At 43.4% G+C, this 21636-nt stretch overlaps 1 protein-coding gene across 14 annotated transcripts in view; it reads left to right on the forward strand.

The window, feature by feature from the left end:
• APBB2 (amyloid beta precursor protein binding family B member 2) overlaps positions 1-21636 on the forward strand; it is a 398629-nt gene that overhangs the window by 200058 nt on the left and 176935 nt on the right. The window contains exon 1 of one of the 14 annotated variants that reach the window (XM_077279862.1): positions 17677-17828. The exons of 12 other annotated variants lie outside the window; for them this stretch is intronic. In XM_077279862.1, coding sequence (XP_077135977.1) covers positions 17780-17828 — 49 coding nt within the window. In that variant the 5' untranslated portion in view covers positions 17677-17779. Of the gene's footprint in view, positions 1-17676; positions 17829-21636 lie in introns of those variants that run through there. One more of the 14 variants, XM_077279863.1, reaches the window with a different exon arrangement.

The raw sequence follows: 21636 nt of genomic DNA on the forward strand, positions 1-21636 counted from the left end.
GCGGCTCAGCGCTGCGTCAAAAACGCAGCGTTTCCTGAACGTGGACACATACCCTTAGATGGATTGGTCTGCGGGCGTCACATTGCGTTTGCAGAGCCCCTGATGTACCTAAACAATAGAAACCCTCATAAGTGACCCCATATTGGAAACTAGACCCCCCAAGGAACTTATGTAGATGTGTTGTGAGAACTTTGAACCCCAAGTGTTTCACTACAGTTTATAACACAGAACCGTGAAAATAAAAAATCATTTTTTTCCCAGAAAAATGATTTTTTTACCCCCAAAATTTTTATTTTCCCAAGGGTAATAGGAGAAATTGGACCCCAAAAGTTGTTGTCCAATTTGTTCTGAGTACGCAGATACCCCATATGTGGGGGTAAACCACTGTTTGGGCACAAGGCAGAGCTCGGAAGGGAATGAGCACTGTTTTACTTTTTCAATGCAGAATTTGTTGGAATTGAGATCGGACGCCATGTCGCATTTGGAGAGCCCCTGATGTGCCTAAACAGTGGAAACCCCCCAATTCTAACTCCAACCCTAACCCAAACACGCCCCTAACCCTATTTCCAACCCTAACCACAACGCACCCCTAACCCCAACGCACCCCTAACCCCAACACACACCTAACCCTAATCCCAACCCTAACCATAACCCTAACCACACCTCTAACCCTAATCCCTACCATAAACGTAATCCAAGCCCCATCCCTAACTTTAGCCCCAACCCTAATGAGAAAACAGAAATAAATACATTTTTTTTATTTTATTATTTTTCCCTAACTAAGGGGGTGATGAAGGGGGTGTGATTTACTATTTATAGTCGGTTTTTATAGTGGGTTTTTGTTTGGCAGCTGTCACACACTAAAAGACGCTTTTTATTGCAAAAAATAGTGTTTGCATCACCACATTTTGAGAGCTATAATTTTTTCCATATTTTGGCCCACATAGTCATTTGATGTCTTGTTTTTTGCGGGACGAGTTGTCGTTTTTATTGGTACCATTTTCGGGCACATGACATTTTTTGATCGCTTTTTATTACAATTTTTGGGAGTCAGAATGAACAAAAACCAGCAATTCATGAATTTCTTTTGGGTGGGGCATTTATACCATTCCGCGTGTGGTAAAATTGATAAAGCAGTTTTATTATTCGGGTCAGTACGATAACAGCGTTACCTCATTTATATCTTTTTTTATGTTTTGGCGCTTTTATACAATAAAAACGATCTTATATAAAAATAATTATTTTTGCATCGCTTTATTGTGAGGGCTATAACTTTCTTATTTTTTTGCTGATGATGCTGTATGGAGGCTCGTTTTTTGTAGGACAGGATGACGTTTTCAGCGATACCATGTTTATTTATATCCGTCTTTTTGATTGCGTGTTATTCCATGTTTTGTTCGGCGGTATGATGATAATCATTGTTTTTTGCCTCGTTTGTTTGTTGTTTTTTTTTTTTGCGGCGTTCACTGAAGTGGTTAACTAATGGGACAGTGTTATAGGTCGGGTCGTTACGTACGCGGCGATACTAAATATGTGTACTTTTATTGTTTTTTTTTTTTTACACAAAGAAATGTATTTGTTGGAACAATATTTATTTATTTTTTTCTTTATTTAGGAATTTAGAAAAAAAATTTTTTTACACATGTTAAAAAAAAAATAAAGTTACTTTTTTACATTGTCCTAGGGTGGGACATCACTATGTAGTGTCAAATCGCTGATCTGACACTTTGCAGAGCACTGTGTGAGATCAGCGATCTGTCAGGCAGTGCAGGAGGCTTGCCCGCACCTGCTCTCAGCGGACACTGACAAGCCACCTTCTTGCAGGACCTGGAAGGAACCCACGGCCATCTTGGATCCGGGGCCTGCTGGTTGTTCTGAGGGTCTCAGGGAAGCCTGCAGGGAGCCTCCTCCCTGCGCGATACTTCCCTATGCTGCCGAACACTGTAATCCAGAGGTGACAAACTGCATTCCTCGAGGGCCGCCAACAGGTCATGTTTTCAGGATTTCCTTAGCATTCCACAAGGTGCTGGAATCATTCTGTGCAGGTGATTAAATTATCACCTGTGCAATACAAGGAAATCCTGAAAACATGACCTGTTGGCGGCCCTCGAGGAATGCAGTTTGACACCTCTGCTGTAATCTTCTTTGATCGCAGTGTTCCGGGGGTTAATGTGCCGGGAGCGGTTCGGGACCGCTCCTGGCACATAGTAGCGGATGTCAGCTGTGATAATCAGCTGACACCCGGCCGCGATCGGCTGCGCTCCCCCCGTGAGTGCGGCTGATCGCGTATGACGTACTATCCCGTCCATGGGAATTAAGTCCCAGGTCACATGGACGGGATAGTACCTCCAATGGCAGAAAGTGGTTAATATGTAGACCAGCATATAGTGCAATATCGGCTGCAGCAAATCCACGGGTCAGCTAGTGACCATCAGACATCAATAGGTCAGAAGGAGTTTGTGGATAGTCTCCGCTCTGCCAACAGGATTTAAGTTACTTCTTCAAGAACTCTACATGTGGTTTTCCTGAAAAAGAAGTAACTTTGTACTTCGAAACGCATCGAAATAAACCATCATTTTACTACACTGGGATATATGTCTTAAATCCTGTCAGCAGCGCGGAGACTATCCACAAATTCCTTCTGACCTATTGATCTCAGATTGTACCGTAAGGGTACCGTCTCACATTGGCACTTTGATCGCTACGACGGCACGATCCGTGACGTTCCAGCGATATCCATACGATATCGCTGTGTCTGACACGCAGCGGCGATCAGGGACCCCGCTGAGAATCATACGTCGTAGCAGATCGTTTGAAACTTTATTTCGTCGCTGGATCTCCCGCTGTCATCGCTGGGTCGGTGTGTGTGACACCGATCCAGCGATGCGTTCGCTTGTAACCAGGGTAAACATCGGGTTACTAAGCGCAGGGCCGCGCTTAGTAACCCGATGTCTACCCTGGTTACCATCGTAAATGTAAAAAAAAAAAAACAGTACATACTTACATTCCGGTGTCCGTCAGGTCCATGGCCGTCTGCTTCCCTGCACTGACTGTGAGCGCCGGCCGTAAAGTGAAAGCAGAGCACAGCGGTGACGTCACCGCTCTGCTTTGGCCGGCGCTTACACAGGATGCAGGAGGAGTGCAGGGAAGCGGACGCCGGGCACCGGAATGTGAGTATGTGTTTTTTTTATTTTACATTTACAATGGTAACCAGGGTAAACATCGGGTTACTAAGTGCGGCCCTGCGCTTAGTAACCCGATGTTTACCCTGGTTACCCGGGGACTTCGGCATCGTTGTTCGCTGGAGAGCTGTCTGTGTGACAGCTCCCCAGCGACCACACAACGACTTACCAACGATCACGGCCAGGTCGTATCGCTGGTCGTGATTGTTGGTAAATCGTTTTGTGTAACGGTACCCTAAGGTGTATGAATAAAATCATGTGTTATTTCAGTTTATTACCTTCTGTAGACACAACTGGTTCATATCAGATCTAGTAGATGAACCGGAAATGAAGTGTTAGTAGTTATAGCTGTTAAACTGTAAAGCGCTGCAGAATATGTTGGCGCTATATAAATAAAGATTATTTTCTCGGTCCCCCATGACAGCACTACGGAGAGAGGGGATCCGCCCTTCAGGGACAGGAAACCTACAGATAAAAGGGCGGTACCTCTCCCTCGCATCAGTTGGTTTCCTGTCCCTGACGGGGAACCTCTTTTCGGCAGTACCTGACACGAAGACGCCGTTTCCAAAGGACCGGGACCGGACAGTCGGGTTCCGGCAGCGAGGAGGCTCCTGCCGCGGCTCGTCCGGCACCCGAAGCCGCCACCGCTGGAACCGAGGGGTTCTTCAGGGTGTGCGGGGGAGAGGCCGCCGCCAGACTCCGAGGGAGGAAGGGGCGCTGGTCACCCGGAGCTCCGGTGCCGGCTGCTGCACGCTCCGGGTGAAGAAATATGGCCGCCGCTCCGGAAATGCGGCGTGAACTTCCGGGTCATCTCCGCGCGCATGCGCGGTACTCTCTCCTCTCCCTGGGATATGCGCAGGACCGGAAGTGAGGCAGAACGCCGGGGGTGGCGCCGAATTCAAAAAGGGAGATGGTGCACACATAGTTGTCGCACCATCTCCGTTTAACCATGGAGGACAGCGATCCACAGCAGCTGCAGCCCAGACAGCAGCACCATAAGAAAGGGGACCCAAAGAGCTCCAGAAGAAGTGAATCAAGCAGTCGGTCCACACAGCGCAGCAGATCTGCTGCAGGGACTAACTCTCCTCCTCAAGAAGCTCCACTGCCAGACCCGGGCCCGCCTCCAGAATCGGTACCTGCCTCCACATCCGGATGGTGAGTGATCTCCGTGAAAGTGTACATTTTTTATAATAGGGCTCCCTCTTCTCCCTTACTAGGGTAAGAAGAGCCTGGAGAAAAAGAAAAATAGGGTCTGTCCCACCTGTAACAAAGCTTTGCCGGTAACCTGGAGAAAAAAGCTTTGTAAATCTTGCATTCAGCGATTATTATGTGAAGAGACCCCTGACTTCGCATCTGAACTAAAAACTATAATTAGATCTGAAGTTCAGAATGCCCTGTTATCCTCCAAAAAAGGGAAGGAAAAGGTGAAGGAGACGGTATATTCCCACTCTGTCCGATCCTCGTCTGAGGACGCGGACTCTGACGATTCCAAGTCCTCCCTATCTTCCTCCGATGAAGATTCGGGCCGTCATTGCTTCCCACTAGAGGAAGTGGACGCTTTAGTTAAAACCGTCAGAGCCACTATGGGGGTTGAGGATCCCAGACCCGATAAAACGGCTCAAGATATTATGTTCGGAGGTCTGGGACAAAAAAAGCGGAGAACTTTTCCGTTAAATCCCAATGTCCAGACACTGATCAAAAAACAATGGGAAAAACCGGACAGGAGGAACTCTTCAGTACCCTCGCTTAAAAGAAAGTATCCCTTCGATGATGAGGCGTCCACTTCTTGGGACAAGGCACCCAAATTGGATGTGGCAGTGGCCAAAGCCTCGAAAAAATTTGCACTCCCATTTGAGGATATGGGTACCCTCATAGACCCCTTAGACAAGAAAGCGGATACCTTTCTTAAAGGGGCTTGGGAATCGGCTGGGGGTAGCTTGAGACCTGCAGTTGCAGCGACCTGAACCTCCAGATCTTTGATGGTGTGGGTTGACCAGCTGGAAAGCCAGATCAAGGACGGGTCACCCAGAAGTAAATTGCTGGACTCAATCCCTGCAATTAGGGCAGCAGCAGCATTCCTAGCGGACTCCTCAGCGGACTCAGTACGTTTAACGTCCAAGGCCGCTGCCCTCTCCAACGCAGCCAGAAGGACCCTTTGGCTTAAGAGCTGGCCAGGGGATCTCCAAACAAAGTTAAAATTGTGTTCTATCCCATGTGAGGGAAACTTCTTGTTTGGGGAAACCCTGGATGACATCCTCCAGAAAGCAGGAGACAAAAAGAAGGGGTTTCCAAACCTGGGGCCAGCCCCATTTAAACAGTCCTTTCGGAACCGTAAATTTTTTCGTCGGAGACCTCCCAGAGAACAGAATAAATGGGAAGAAGGGAGAAGATGAGATAGAGGTTACCTCTTTGGCAACACCTCCCGTGATAAAAAACCCTCCAAATGACATTTTCCCTACGGTGGGGGGAAGGCTCACCTCATTTCTTCCTGCCTGGGAAAAAATATCCAACAACACCTGGATTTTAGGACTAATACAATCTGGTCTAAAAATAGATTTCTTTTCTCTCCCCCCCGAAATTATGTAGTGACAAAGACGAGGTCTTCGGCAGCAGAACAAGCGGCATTAGAGAAAGAAATTATTTCCCTACTGCAGAAAGCCATAATTCAGGAGATCCCTCCTCAAGAAATGGAGGAAGGGTTCTTTTCCCCTCTCTTTCTAGTACCGAAACCCGACGGGTCTTTTCGGACGATTAAAAACTTGAAAAATCTAAACAACTATGTAAGAAATCACAAGTTCAAAATGGAAACAATAAAATCTACAATAAAAATTCTCTTCCCAAATTGCTACATGGTTGCGATAGACCTAACCGACGCATATTACCATGTGCCCATCCACGAACATTCTCAAAAATTTCTCAGGATGGCGGTGTCCATAAAGGTAAAAATAAGAAACTTCCAGTACAGGGCCCTCCCGTTCGGGATTTCTATTGCTCCGCAGATATTTACAAAAATTTTAGCGGAGATGATGGCCCACATAAGGGAACAAAACATTATCATAGTCCCTTACTTGGACGATTTTCTTATTGCCAGCGACTCGGCTCAAAGTTGCAGAGAACAGAGAGACCGAGTAATGACTATTCTAACGGACTTGGGTTGGCTCATAAATATAAAAAAATCAAAATTGGAACCCTCTCAAGTGCAGGAGTTCCTAGGGCTGACGTTAGACTCCCAGGTTCAAGAATGCCGACTCCCGGGCCCCAAAAAAGACAAAATATTAACCATGATAGCACAAACACTGCAAAACCCCTCCATGACTCTAAGGAGGGCAATGTCACTGCTGGGGTCTCTATCTTCATGCCTGCCAGCGATACCCTTTGCACAATTCCACACAAGGGAGCTTCAGTGGCACATACTAGAATGGCAGGTAATATTAAAAAACAATTTGGAAAGCAGGGTCATTCTAAATTCCTCCGTTATTCATTCCCTTCTCTGGTGGGGAAAGAACCAGAATATCTCAAAAGGGATTCCTTGGGTACCAAAAATATCTCGGGTGATACAACCGATGCAAGTCCCAAGGGGTGGGGGGCCCACATGGCAGACAAAGTGGCTCAGGGCAACTGGTCAATTCAGGAACTGTCAGCATCCTCAAATCAAAAAGAACTTTGGGCGGTACATCATGTGCTTCTATCATTCCTTACCTATATTCGGGGACATCATGTCCGAATTCTCTCGGACAATATAGTGACAGTAGCCTACATAAATCACCAGGGAGGAACAAGGTCTCGGTCACTGATGAATTCCTCCGCCAAAATTTTCAGCCTTGCAGAAACAAATCTACTATCCCTTTCTGCACTGCATATTCAAGGTTCAAAAAATGAGAAAGCAGATTACTTGAGTCGAACCCAGTTGAAACAAGGCGAATGGTCCCTGAATCAGTCTGTCTACAACCAGATCACGAGGATGTGGGGAACCCCAACAATAGATTTGTTCGCCAATTACAAAAACAAAAAAGTAAGCAAATTTTGTTCTCTAAGCCCGGAAGGGAATCCTCAGGCTCTGGATGCCTTTCTGATTCCATGGACACGCAAACTGACATACGCTTTTCCACCAACCATTCTGATTCCGGCAGTCATTCGGAAAGTCAGAGAGGACAAAACAAAAATGATCCTTATTGCCCCATTCTGGCCCAAAAGGACATGGTTTTCCTGGCTAAGGATGCTATCGGTCTCAGACCCATGGGTTCTACCGAATTTGCCAGACCTACTACAGCAAGGACCGATCTTCCACCCACAGGAGACGAACTTGCATTTGACAGCCTGGTTTTTGAACGGGAACTATTAAAAAAAAGAGGCTTCTCAGACAACTTGGTCACAACATTATTAAAATGTAGAAAACCTATTACTACCAAGATATATGGGAAAACATGGAAAAAATTATTGTCTGTATCCAAAGTTAAAATCCAGGAGGGACCCTCAATTAATAAAATACTTGAGTTCCTACAAAAAGGTCTGGAACAGGGGTTAGCGGTTAGTACTCTTAAAGTACAGATAGCAGCCCTGGGTGCACTCTATAACCAGAATATTGCAGCCAACCCATGGATAATAAGATTAATTAAAGCGGTAACAAGAGCAAAACCTGTAGTTACCCAAAAAATGGCCCCATGGGACTTAAATCTAGTACTCTCGGCATTATCTGGTCCTCCGTTTGAACCAATAGACATGATTCCCATTAAAATACTATCTCTTAAGACCAGTCTTCTAGTAGCCTTAACATCTGCGCGCAGGATAAGCGACATTCAAGCCCTGTCCTCTAACCCCCCCTTTACAAAAGTCATGGATGATAGAGTCACTCTAAGACCTGACCTGGCCTATTTGCCAAAAGTGGCGACAAAATTCCATAGGTCACAGGAAATATCCCTGCCGTCCTTCTGCCCGAACCCTAGAAATGAGAAAGAGCAGAACTTCCATAATCTAGACGTCAGAAGATGCCTAGTCCAATACCTAGATTCCACCAGGGAGTATAGGAAGGAAGGCTCTCTGTTTGTCTGTTTTCAGGGTCCCAGAAAAGGATTCCGGGCATCTAAAGGTACCTTGGCAAGGTGGATAAAAGAGGCAATAGCGTTGGCATATTCATCCACGGGGAATGCGATCCCGGACGGTATAAGAGCGCATTCCACAAGAGCAGTAGTTACCTCATGGGCTGAGAGGTCAGAGGTATCTATAGAACAGATCTGTAAGGCGGCCACCTGGTCATCACTGTCAACCTTTTTTAGGCACTATAGATTAAATCTAGCCTCTGTGTCTGACCTGACCTTCGGTCGAAGGGTTCTTGAGGCGGTGGTCCCTCCCTAAGCTTAGTCTCTGCAATTCTCTCCGTAGTGCTGTCATGGGAGACCGAGAAAGTCATAGTTACTCACCGATAATGGTGTTTCTCGGAGCCCATGACAGCACTCGCTTATTCCCTCCCATCACGAGTGCGGTGAGCACCTTTAATTACATATGATTTATATAGTTATATATTATAATTTAGGCACGGGGTTCCTTTTTTTAAGAAATGTTATAATATGGTATTTTCTCTGTTGTAAACTAACCTGGAGGTCCTCCGATGCTCTGTAAACCAACTGATGCGAGGGAGAGGTACCGCCCTTTTATCTGTAGGTTTCCTGTCCCTGAAGGGCGGATCCCCTCTCTCCGTAGTGCTGTCATGGGCTCTGAGAAACACCGTTATCAGTGAGTAACTATGACTATTATTATTATTATAGCAAGTGTGGTCAGGTGTTGTACTAATTGCTCAGAATCGATTAGTCAACGCCATTGTCTGATCTTTGTAGACAAAGGCTAAAATGACTTACTGGTTTTGGTGTGGAGTGTCTCTAGAGACTGGTAGTAAGAAATGTGAGACTGGCTAGAAAACACAGATTTGCATGTACACAACTATTCAGTATTTTTCTGCATAGTATTGTGTTTTCATTTCATACATGTAGATTATTATCTCTGGTGAGTCTATAGCTGCCCATGCATTCTAGATAGCTGTGGTTCATCCGGCAACTATGTCATCCGTCACTCTCAAACACAGAAGTTCTCACTCTGCTGAGCTCTCTTCTGTTGCTATCTCTGGTGGCGACTTATGCCTAAGGCTACAGTAGTGTTCAAAATAATAGCACATGCAATCTTGCCTTGCACAGGCGTGTACTATGGAGGACAGAGAATGAACTTCAATCCCATATTGCAGCCAGCATGCAGCCAGCGGGTAAGGAAAGGGTGAATCAAACACCCGAAAACCCCGCCCCTATGGCTAAAGATTGTTCCCTCCAAATTCAGGTGACAGTGTCCCTTTAATCCGATAGAACACTTGTGCGGTGACATAAAAAATGCAGTTTCTGAGGCAAAGCAAACAAATGCCCCAAAACATGTGAGATGTGGTCAAAGCATCCTGGGCTGGAATAACATTTGACAGGTGCCAGAAGTTGGTTGACTCTATGCAACATGGATGTTAAGTAATTGAATTGAGCACACTGCTATTATCCCAAAATGAACTTTTGGTGAATTTTTGATGATGCAGATTTTCTGCACCATTTCTTCACCCATTAAGTAAAATAGGTTACTTGCATTTTTTTAAAAAATATGCAGCTTCAAAAACCCATCTTGGGAACGTAGCCTTAGAGAACAAAAGCATCAGCAGTAGGAAATCAGACATGTTGGATCCCCCTCCTCCAACATCATCTGTCAGGGAAGAGTCGGAGGGAGGGAGGGAATGCGCATTAGACTGTCGGCCGAACTCCTAAATATGGACAGGTTCTGCCAACCTAAGTCTATGTGTAGGGACCTGGAATTGGTGCTTTAGATCTGTCACATGAAGGAAGTCTTGAGATAGATTTATCCCAGTTTATGCTTGAAAATGCCAAGTAGTGCGCCACTAATAATAATATAAAAGACATTCAGTCATTTTATATTTAATTTATATTGTATTTGTGGCATTTTTCATACAAAGTCTAAGTCATAGAAAATGTACATATGGTGAGTAAGCCGCCCATGTGTTTGACTATCTATAAAGGAAAGTAATAAAAAGACTATAAAGATGTGTGAAAATGAGTAAGGAGTCCATTCATTTACAATACCCATTATGATGTCCTGACCTACGTATGATAATTAAAGGTACACTCTGAATTGTTTTCTCCATTTGTAAAGTGCATTATGTAAAGAGTGAAGATGTTATTCCTTTTGCCGATCACTTTGATAATTTCGGAGCCCTGTTCTATCCCATGTTCTATCACGGAATCGCCCACTCTTTCTATTAGAATCCTACAGCGCTGCTGTGTGGAACAGAAGTCAGTCGTTCTATGATTTTCAGATTTTTTTTATATGTTTGTGTGAACAAAGGTTAATCATAAATAGAAGAGATCTTGTACCATCCCTTGACAGGCAGATATCTGGGGTTTTTTAATGGATTTTGCACAAGCTACAATGCAAGATCTCATACACATTGACTCTTATGAATCTGTGTTGCTTGTATTCATCATTATATAACAACTATATAAATCTGTGGGCCCTGCATGATCTCATATAGTGACACTGAGAATTATGACAAATTCCTATAAAATCCATAAGAAACAAAATGATGGTATGTGCAATGTGACGCCACCTACAGAGGTATTCCAGGGCATAATAGGGTGATATTTGGAGGCACACAGAGCGTGTATGGCTTAGTAATATGAAAATGGACTCCGAGTGCCAATCTGTGCCACTGTACAGCTTCTATTATGACCGTTATGTCGTTACATGGTTATACTAGACTTTTTCTCATTTTTTACAAATTTCATATTTCTTAGTGTAATTGCTTTTGCCAATGACTGCAAATTAACCACACAGCAAGATATGAAGTGAGAAAGGATTGAAGTGCTCCTCTAAACGGAAAAATCAGCTCTGAAGCTTGTGACCTGATTGCTAAAATAATAATGAGTGCATGAATATGAATATCTGTTTTAGTCTAAATTCTTTTTTTTGCCACATTATGTGAAGCTTGTGGCCCACTGCTTTATCAGAACGCTATTCATCTCTCCCGTAGCACAATGTATTGACAATTTACTGTCATTTTATGCAAAGCACTTTTGTAGCATTGGACACATTGGCACAAAGTGAAGGATTCACTGTTAGTTTATGTAAATCTCTGCTTTGGAAGGGTTTCCTCATTTGTATACCTACTGTCCTGCTTTCCATATAAATTGTCTCTGGATTGTGTATCAAATACTGGAAATTGCTATGTAGAATGAAACCACAATAGGCGGCACTATCTGTCCATAATTCCTATGTTTACCGGTAAAATTGTTCTTATGGCGAGTGGCGACCATAAATCACTGCTATAAGGTGAGGCGTCGGGTAATCACATCTGGAGGAGGTAGGATGAGTCGTGTGTAGGGTAGTGTGAAGTCTACATGTAGGATTTCATCTTCAGGTTCTTCATCTTCATTCCTTTTGTAATGAATTACTCGAAAAAGTCAGTAATTTATCTAGTAGGTACAATATTTGATAATACTTGATCAGGTACCAACATTTACCTAATATTCTTTGTGTCATAAGAACTTTACAGTAAATAACTGGAGGCGTAAATAACCGATAGACTTCAGTAGTGAAGATGTCTCGTATACATATATGAAATCGAGAATGGGGCACAAGTGCCCCCAACATATGTTATGCCCATGGGCATCTGCTGGCCTTAGTTCTTCCTTACATCTAAGGGTATGTGCACACTTTGCAGATTTGTCTGCAGAATTTTCTGCACAGAATCTGCATCTCTTGGCAAAAAACGCAGGTAAAAATCCGCACATTTTTTATGCGTTTTTGCTGTGGTTTTGATTGTTTGTTTTTTTTGTGCGGATTTTCATGTGTTTTCTTCATGCGGATTTGTCTGCGTTTTTGTAACCTAAATAAAGATCTATTATTACAAAAAAAAAAAAGAATTGCGATGTAATTTCTTTGTCCAACCTCTTATTTTACATACTCAATTGAAGAATAATGTTTACACACAGACAGACAGATAGATGATAGATAGATAAATAGATGATAGATAGATAGATGATAGATAGATGATAGATAGATGATAGATATGAGATAGATAGATGATAGATAGATGATAGATAGATGATAGATAGATGATATATAGATAGATAGATAGATAGGAGATAGATAATAGATAGATAGGAGATAGATAGGAGATAGATAATAGATAGATAGGTAATAGATAGATAATACCAAGGCCGATGTTTAGTAATGAACCTAATAGAATGGTACATAAATAGTTAAATAAAGACACACACAAAATCTGCACGCAATATCTTTAATTTTTTTAAAAAAGGGGAAAAAAATGGCATGGGCTCCCGCGCAATTTTCTGCGCCAGAGATGGAAAGCCGACGGCTGGGGGACTGACGTTTCTAGCCTAGGAAGGGGTTAATACCCATGGAGCTTCCCAGGCTATGAATATCAGCCTGCAGCTGTATATTTAGCCTTTACTGGCTGTTAAAATAGGGGACCCCCCAAAAAAATGACATGTGATCCCCCTATAATTTATAGCCAGAAAGGCTATGCAAACAGCTGCGGGCTGATATTTATAGCCTAGAGAGGGGCCATGGATATTGGCCCCCTGGCTACAAATACCAGCCCCCAGCGGCCCCAGAAATGGCACATCTAGAAGATGCGCCAATTCCAGCATTTAGCCTCTCTCTTCCCACTGTCCTGTAGCTGTGGCATATGGGGTAATAAGGGGTTAATGTCACCTTTGATTGTAAAGTGACATTAAGCACGGTTAGTAATGGAGAGGCGTCAATAAGACACCTATCCATTACTAATCCAATAGTAGTGAAAGAGGTAAATAAAAACACAGCCAGAAAAAAGTATTTTAATTTTCTTAATTTCACCATACTTACAACCACGCCTAATTCCCCGAAGCCATAGATCACCTGTGAAAAATAAAAAATAATAAACCAACAGTATACTCCCTGTTCCGACGCAGTCCAATTAATAACGAGTGTCCCACGACGATCAGGTGACATCGGGTGATTTTTCCGCAACATGTGCACAACAGTTCTTCATTTCACATAGAATAACATTGGTGGTGCACTACACTGCGGATTTGATGCAATTCCGCGTGTCCAAAAACGCTGCGGATCCGCACCAAAATCCACATTGTGTGCACATAGTCTAAAAATAAAACAGTCTCCCCATAGCAATGAGAACAAATCAGGTTTTCCGCCATCACCTTTAAGGCCTCTTGTTACAGCATTCTAGTATGTTGTACATATGTTCCCAATCCTCTCTGCAGATCCCAAAAAAGGCCTCTTATTATACCCACAGACTAGTCTGGTGGATGTCTCTCGTCCTGATACAGTGCCTTCTCTCCTCCTACAATCTCCGTCATTCTTCCATGCTTCATGTGTATGACGTGTCCGACATCATCCACACAGTGTCCCCCAAATGTTCTCCTGCGGAGGAGGGCGGAGCAAGATACTGTAGTGTGCATGCGCCGGCTTTACTTCCGGGTCATCACGCTCTTTGGCCTTTCCCTGCGCTTGCGCAAAACAGTGCTTTGCTATACCCTCCGTGACATCTGTGGGTATAATAAATCTCTTTGGGGACACACATATAGTATACTAGATTGTTATAAAAGATGCCTTAAAGTTGATGGACTTACTATATATTGGGGAAACCTGGTGACAGGTTCCCTTTAAGATTTACATAAAAATACTCCCAATGTTTCCACTTTCAACTATTATTAATTGATATGGACTCCATTGAGAGTGTTTTTTCTGCTTAAATGCATGTATTTTTTGAAACTGTTTACTTAAAAATCCTAGACCCTTTGATTTCTACAGCCTCTATTTATGGTATCACACAACAGGATGCAGAATATCAAGGGGGTGTTGCTCACAGCATTAATTATGCAGAGCAACCTAAGGAGACACCCTAGAGGATCATGTGAGTCACACCCCCTTGATAAAAACAATATAAATTAACACCCAAGAGGCTCATGTCTCTGAAACCATATGGTGGATTAAGAAAAAATCACAAAAATACAAAAGGGAGCAGCAGGAATAAAATAACATCTAAAATGTGTTTGTTTGTTTTTTCTCCTGACAAGCTTTCTTTAAGTAAAAAAAAAATGCACAGGGGCCCAAAAAGTAAGTGGACCCACTTCCACCTCCAAAAAAAGCATTGGCATTTTGCATTATAACGAGCTATTGGACCGCAAAGGGCCCATACATTGTTTTTGACCAGGGGCCCTCATCTTTCTGTATCCACTACTAGCCATAATACTAAATCAATTAGCTAGATGCCAATAGACCATATAGGGATCCAAAAAAAGTGTAAAGATTTCTGGAAGCATAGGCTGGAGAAGATATAATAGTATATTGCCTAAAATTCCTTTGGGAAGGTATGCAAGCTGCAGGCCCTGCAGAAAGCGCAGTAATTACTTCCGCTAGTAAAATATTCTGCCCCAGTCTTTAGGAAGATGAAATTTCTGGATTAGCATCATGTACAGTGGGGAAAATATGTATTTGATACACTGTCGATTTTGTAAGTTTTCCCACCTACAAAGAATGGAGAGTTCTATAATTTTTATCATAGGTCCACTTCAACTGTGAGAGACAGAATCTAAAAATAAAGACCAAAAAATCACATTGTATGATTTTTACATAATTAAATTGCATTTTATCGCATAAAATAAATATTTGATCACTTACCAACCAGCAAGCATTCTTGTTCTCACATACCTGTTAGTTTCTCCTTAAAAAGCCCTCCAACTCTGCACTCATTACCTGTATTAATTCCACCTGTTTGAACTTGTTACCTATATAAAGACCTCTGTCCACACACTCAATCACACTTCAACCTCTCCACCATGGCCAAGACCAAAGAGCTGTCTAAGGACCCCACAGACAAAATTGTAGACCTGCACAAGGCTGGAATGGGCTACAGAACAATAGGCAAGGAGCTTTGTGAGAAGGCAACAAGTGTTGGCGCAATTATTAGAACATGGAAGATCACAAGATGACTGTCAAACTTCCTCTGTCTGGGGCTCCATGCAAGATCTTGCCTCGTGGGGTAAGGATGATTCTGAGAATGGTCAGGAAACAGTCCAAAACTATGTAAGGCGGTCGACAGCACTGTGGGTACCTGCATGCAGGGTCCGGAACTAGAGAAGCTGTATCCCCTGTTCCCGGGGGGAAGCCTGACTGAGCCGGTCCTTCCCTATTGCCTGGGGGAAGCGCTAGTGGGGCGGACCTTCCTGCTGTCCCAGGAGGGCAGAGAATGAAGAGGAGAAAGCACGTGCAGCAGCAGGGGGATAAAAGCAAAAAGCGTGTGCAGGAGTTCAGTTTGGCACAAATGCAGAGCAGCGATCAGAGCAGTGAGCAGCGCGCTCTGCCTCCCCTGCCCCCACCACAGAGTACCGGCGCTGTAACAGGTGACATAAAGAAAGCCCCGTCGCCTGCAGAGGGACTGCTGCAGAACTGAGCAGAGCCGTGCACACAGAACAGAGCCATGCACACCGAGCAGACCAGAAGGACAGGGACTGCTGCGCTGAGGGGAGCTGTGTGTCTAGCAGCAGCAGGCAGAGAGAGGAGTGCTCCGTCCGGGGAGCACCAGCATCGTGCAGGCCAGCGTCTGCCATTTCCCGCCACCAGCACTGGGGATTAGAGAGGGAGAGTGATGTGCAGTGTGTGCCTGGCTACTACAGAGAGAGGTGCAGTGTACCGGTGACTACCAGAAAGCAGCACGCCAAACGCACCGTGTCCGTGAGTACAACACACGTGCCCCATAAGAGTGACTGGGGACAGTGCAGACCCTTGCACCCTGCACCGTTGGGCTCGTACTGGACTGTGGCCCATACCCTTGTCAGACACTACAGCACGGACCAGTGAGTGCTTCGGTCCCAGAGCATCTGTACAGCGTAGGCCCGCACCCAAGCACCACCACTGCTGACAGAAACTGTGAGGAGAGTCATGCAGGGGCCACGTCGGGCTCAGACAGTGCCGTGGCCCACGCTGTTCCGGCCACATCAGTATATGGACTCGGGCTTGGCGGAAGGTACTGGAGACCTACTTCTGCCGCCAGAAGACGGGTCATTGATGCCCACAGGACCTTCCTGGAAAAGATACCATGCCACCTGTTGTCGGCACTAACCATTTCATGGACCTAGGAATCATTGACTGTCATCAAAACTGTCGTTACTAGTACCGTTATTCTTCACCTCACCATATCCTTTACCATTAAACTGATTTATCCCCTGTTTGTCCCTTTGCCTCCCTGCATGGAGTATTACCCGGTTAATAAACTTGCTAACCTTTGCTATGCCTCCTGTCAGTCACTGCATCCCGCAACCTGCTTACAACTACATGGAGGACCTGGTCAGTTACCTGACGAGAGCTGGGACCACAGTCTCAAACATTACCATTAGTAACACACTACACTGTCATGTATTAAAAACCTGCAAGGCACACAAGGTCCCCCTGCTCATGTCAGCACATGTCCTGGCCCATTTGAAGTTCGCAAATGACCATCTGGATGATCCAGAGGAGGTATGGGAGAAGGTCCTGTGATCAGATGAGAACAAAATAGAACTTTTTGGTATCAACTCCACTTGCTGTGTTTGTAAGAAGAAGGATGAGTACAACCCCACAAGCACCATCCCAACTGTGTAGCATGGAGGGGAAACATCATACTTTGGGGTGATTTTTTCAAAGGGGACAAGGCAAATGCAACGTATTGTAGGGAGGATGGATGGAGTCATGTATCGCAAAACCTGCTTCCCTCAGTAAGAGCAATGAAGATGAGTCGTTTTTGGGTCTTTCAGCATGACAATGAGCTGAAACACACAGGCAGGGCAACTAAGGAGTGGCTTCGTAAGAAGCATTGCAAGATCCTGGAGTGACCTACCCAGTCTCCAGACCTGAACGCAATAAAAAATCTTTGGAGAGAGCTTAAACTCGATGTTGTCCAACGACAGCCCCGAAACCTGAAAGATATGGAGAAGATCTGTATGGAGGAGGGGGCCAAAATCCCTGCTGCACTGTGTTCAAACTTGGTCAAGAACTGCAGGAAACGTCTGACCTCTGTAATTGTAAACAAAGGTGTCTGTACCAAATATTAAGTTCTGTTTTTCTATTGTATCAGATACTTATTGCAAATTAATTATGTAAAAATCATTCAATGTGATTTTCTGGATTATTTTTAGATTCTGTCTCTCACAGGTGAAGTGTACCTATGATAAAAATTACAGACCTCTCCATTCTTTGTAGGTGGGAAAACTTGCAAAATCGGCAGTGTATCAAATACGTATGTTCCCCACTGTATGTTTATGTACCTCCTGTAGACGGTGTATTTTCCTACTCTGCGTGTGGCACTTTCTCAGTTACCGCATGAGAGATGCGCTTTTTGTTGCCATGACAACCTCTCATGCCGAGACGTCGGAACATTCCAAATTTGCAGCTCTCCTGCTGTTTATTTCTCTCTCTCTGTGATGAGCAGTGTTACCAAAAATAGCCATTCGTACAGTGTTTTCTCTGTGTTTGCGAGGTAGCCCGCATGCCTCCTCCGGGCCAGGATGTTGGGGAGAGAATGTATGCTGACCATCGTGATTGTTAATTACGAGGGTAGGTGACGCTCTTTTTCTACACTTGCTATGTGCAATGGCCGTTACAATTTTTTTGTTTCTTTTTTGTTTGTTTTGCTTACGGTCTTCCATTATTTTAAGAATTGAACCTGTAGATAATTCCACATAAAGACTTTAATTATAAAACCTGCGAGGCAGAGCACGTGATGGGCATGCTCGGATGATGGGGCTCTATTGTTGGGCGCATTGTGTACCGGATGCAGGTAAACAGCTCCGTCCTTATCATCCTCATTAAATATCAGCACACAAGTGACTGGGGACAAGACTGTGGCCTGGATCTATCTGTTCACTCACTTCTAAAGGGCAATGTGATTTATGCACCTTACATGAGGGACTTTATATATTATTTATGCCCTATGTTCTGTATGAGTAGCACATGATTGTTTATTACTATTTCTATACATTCATCATTTCTATTTGTTTTGTAATATTAATAACATTTATTATAAATAGATTTATTATATATTTATATTTGCTTGTCTTCGCCGTCATATTCCACAGCACTTTACAAACATTATCATCACTGTCCCCATTGGGGCTCACAATCTAAATTCCCTATCAGTATGTCTTTGGAGTGTCGGAAGAAACCGAAGAATCCAGAGGAAACCCACACAAATACAGGGAGAATATACATACTCCCTGCAGATGTTGTCCAAGGTGGGATTTGAACCCAAGACCGCAGTTCTACAAGGCTGCAGTGCTAACCATTGGTGACCGTAAAAGTTGCAATACCTTCTTTAAAATTCTTCTCTTACATCAGATCTGCTTTGCTGTACCATAGTAGGTTGCTAAATCAACACATAATTATTTGGGATGGTTTTAGATTGTTGAAAACGTCGATACGTTTGACTTGCAGTACCAAAACTAACCTCATGGGGCGCTGTTATGAGAGAGAGATGTACATGAGCTCAATGGACCAGGACATGTCCAACAACATTCTATACCGCCACCTAGTGGTGGAAACATATCATAGTTTATATTTCCAACTGCGTAAAATACGGGTTCTGTGATTTGTCCCCCTTTTTTCATAGCAGTTATGCAGTAGTCGTTTGCACTGTTGCCTTGCAGTGCTGGAGTCCTTAAGTAGCATCCATTTGTAGGCAACATCTATATGAAGTTTGGATGTTCTTCCTGTGTTTGCTTAGTTCTCCACACTTTAAAAACACACCAATTATACTTTGAACCCCATTTAGGATAGGGACCAATGACATTCTCAGTAGAGTGCAATATATTAGTCACCGTATATCATCATGCTTGCTTATATAGCACCAACATATTCCAAAGCATTTTATATCATCACTCATTGTCCCCACTGGGACTCACAATCTAAATTCCCTATCAGAATTTCTTTGGATTGTCGAAGGAGACACACACCGTTACAGGGAGAACATACCCACTTGTCCTTGGTGAGAATTGAACCCAAGACTCCAATTTGCAGTCCATGACCAATTTCAGGCGACACAATGGACGGGCCGACCATCTGATGTATATGGTGGGCCTCTTAGTTTTCCTCATACAAAGTCTTGGGAGAGAAGGGATCTGACAGTGGGAAAATCAACTCCCGATCCTTTTGGAAAAGTTACTGCCATTGAAAACACATTTGTGTTTTAGTAGATAGCTGATGGCCAAAGAAACGACTAGCCCATAGCTATCTTGTTTATGGCCAGCTTAACCAGATCATGATTGGGCCATTTTTGGGTTTTTTTAATAAATGAGGTTTAAATTGGTTCAGATATTCACATAATTATTGAGTCTTTTTCTTATAATACATGGGGTTTCTTTTCACGTTTGTTTGGTTTTTTTGGCGATATTGGGTAATAGACAGTCAATGCTGAAAGTGTTGGCACCTTTGAAATTGTTCCAGAAAAAGTATTTCTCCCAGAAAACTATTGCAATTACACAGGTTTATTTCCTTTGTGTGTATTGGAACAAGACAAAAAAAAACAGAGGAAAAAAAGGCAAATTAGATAAACTCAAAAATGTTCCGGACTTAATTTTTGGCACCTTTCCAAAATTTTGAGTAAACAACCTTGTTTCAAGCATGTGATGCTTGTTCAAACTCACCTGTGGCAAGTCAACATTGAGACAGAACCTCACCTGTGGGGTGACCTGCATTGTGTGTCTCTGTGCCATACTAAGCGTGGAGAACAGAAAGAGCAGAAGAGAACTGTCTGAGGACTTGAGAACCCAAATTGCTGAACAATATCAAGAATCTCAATGTTACAAGTCCATCTCCAGAGATCTTGGATGTTCCTGTGTCCACATAATCAAGAAGTTCATTACAGAACACTTTTCAACAGTCTCATTATCATCTCAGACAGAATTGTGATTAAAGATAACACAGTAGATCACACAAGATCCACTATTCAAAATTGGTGAGGGTCACAGCGTAACGCCTCCCACCTTCCCAATGATCATTATCCAGATCAGAACACCAGCAGAAAAAAAATTGATTCAAGTCTATAGGGTTAGACTCAGTCTATTGCTGCTTATGTCCACGTGTCAGGTGATAAGGATACGAAGTAGGAGTCTTGTAATATAAAAACCTGATAAAAGATTTGAAGAAGGAAGGAACATCTTTTTATTATGGATCAGACATGTTTTTTTTCTTGAAGATTAGACACTGGCCATGTAGGGCCGGCCACGTCAAGGTCAGTGTTGTGGTAGTTGCCAGCGGAACATGCACTCAGCCATAAGCAATTTATGGGGTGGATGTGGTGTCATCCTTTAACAGAACTAGCGGATAGCCATTATTGATGAAGCCTCGTCGCCTTATCTTTGTGACTTGTAAGAATAATAGTGTTATAAGACTATAAATTGTGTCTTTAACCCCTTCACGACCTTGCCCTTTTCCGTTTTTGCGTTCTCGTTTTTCGCTCCCCTCCTTCCCAGAGCCATGACTTTTTTTATTTTTCCGTCAATATGGCCATGTGAGGGTTTGTTTTTTGTGGGACAAGTTGCACTTTTCAACGACATCATTGGTTTTAGCATGTCGTGTACTAGAAAACGGGAAAAAAATTCCAAGTGTGGTGAAATTGCAAAAAAAGTGCAATCCCACACTTGTTTTTTTGTTTGGCTTTTTTGCTAGGTTCACTAAATGCTAAAACTGACCTGCTATTATGATTCTCCAGGTCATTACGAGTTAATACACACCATGCATGACTAGGTTACATTTTATCTTAAGTGGTAAAAAAAAATTGCGCAATTTTCCGATACCCATAGCGTTTCCATTTTTCATGATCTGGGGTCGGTTGAGGGCTTATTTTTTGCGTGCTGAGCTGGCATTTTTAATGATACCATTTTGGTGCAGATATGTTCTTTTGATCGCCCGTTATTACATTTTAATGCAATGTCGCGGCGACCAAAAAAACGTAATTCTGGCATTTCTAATTTTTTTCTCACTAGGCTGTTTAGCGATCAGGTTAATCCTTTTTTTATTGATAGATCGGGCGATTCTGAATGCAGCGATACCAAATATGTGTAGGTTTGATTTTTTTTTTTGTTTTATTTTGAAAGCGAAAGGAGGGTGATTTAAACTTTTATATTTTTTTTATTTTCTAAATATTTTTTTAAACTTTTTTTTACTTTTGCCATGCTTCAATAGCCTCCTTGGGAGGCAAGAAGCTGGCATAGCCTGATCGGCTCTGCTATATAGCAGCGATCATCAGATCGCTCCTATTGCAGGCTTGCTATGAGCGCCGACCACAGGGTGGTGCTCACAGCAAGCTGGCATCAGCAACCAAACAGGTCTCAAGGAGACCTCTGGTTGCTATGCTCACGCATCGCTG

Source organism: Ranitomeya variabilis, chromosome 1 (assembly GCF_051348905.1).
Source record: "Ranitomeya variabilis isolate aRanVar5 chromosome 1, aRanVar5.hap1, whole genome shotgun sequence".
NCBI classification, from domain to species: Eukaryota; Metazoa; Chordata; class Amphibia; order Anura; family Dendrobatidae; genus Ranitomeya; species Ranitomeya variabilis.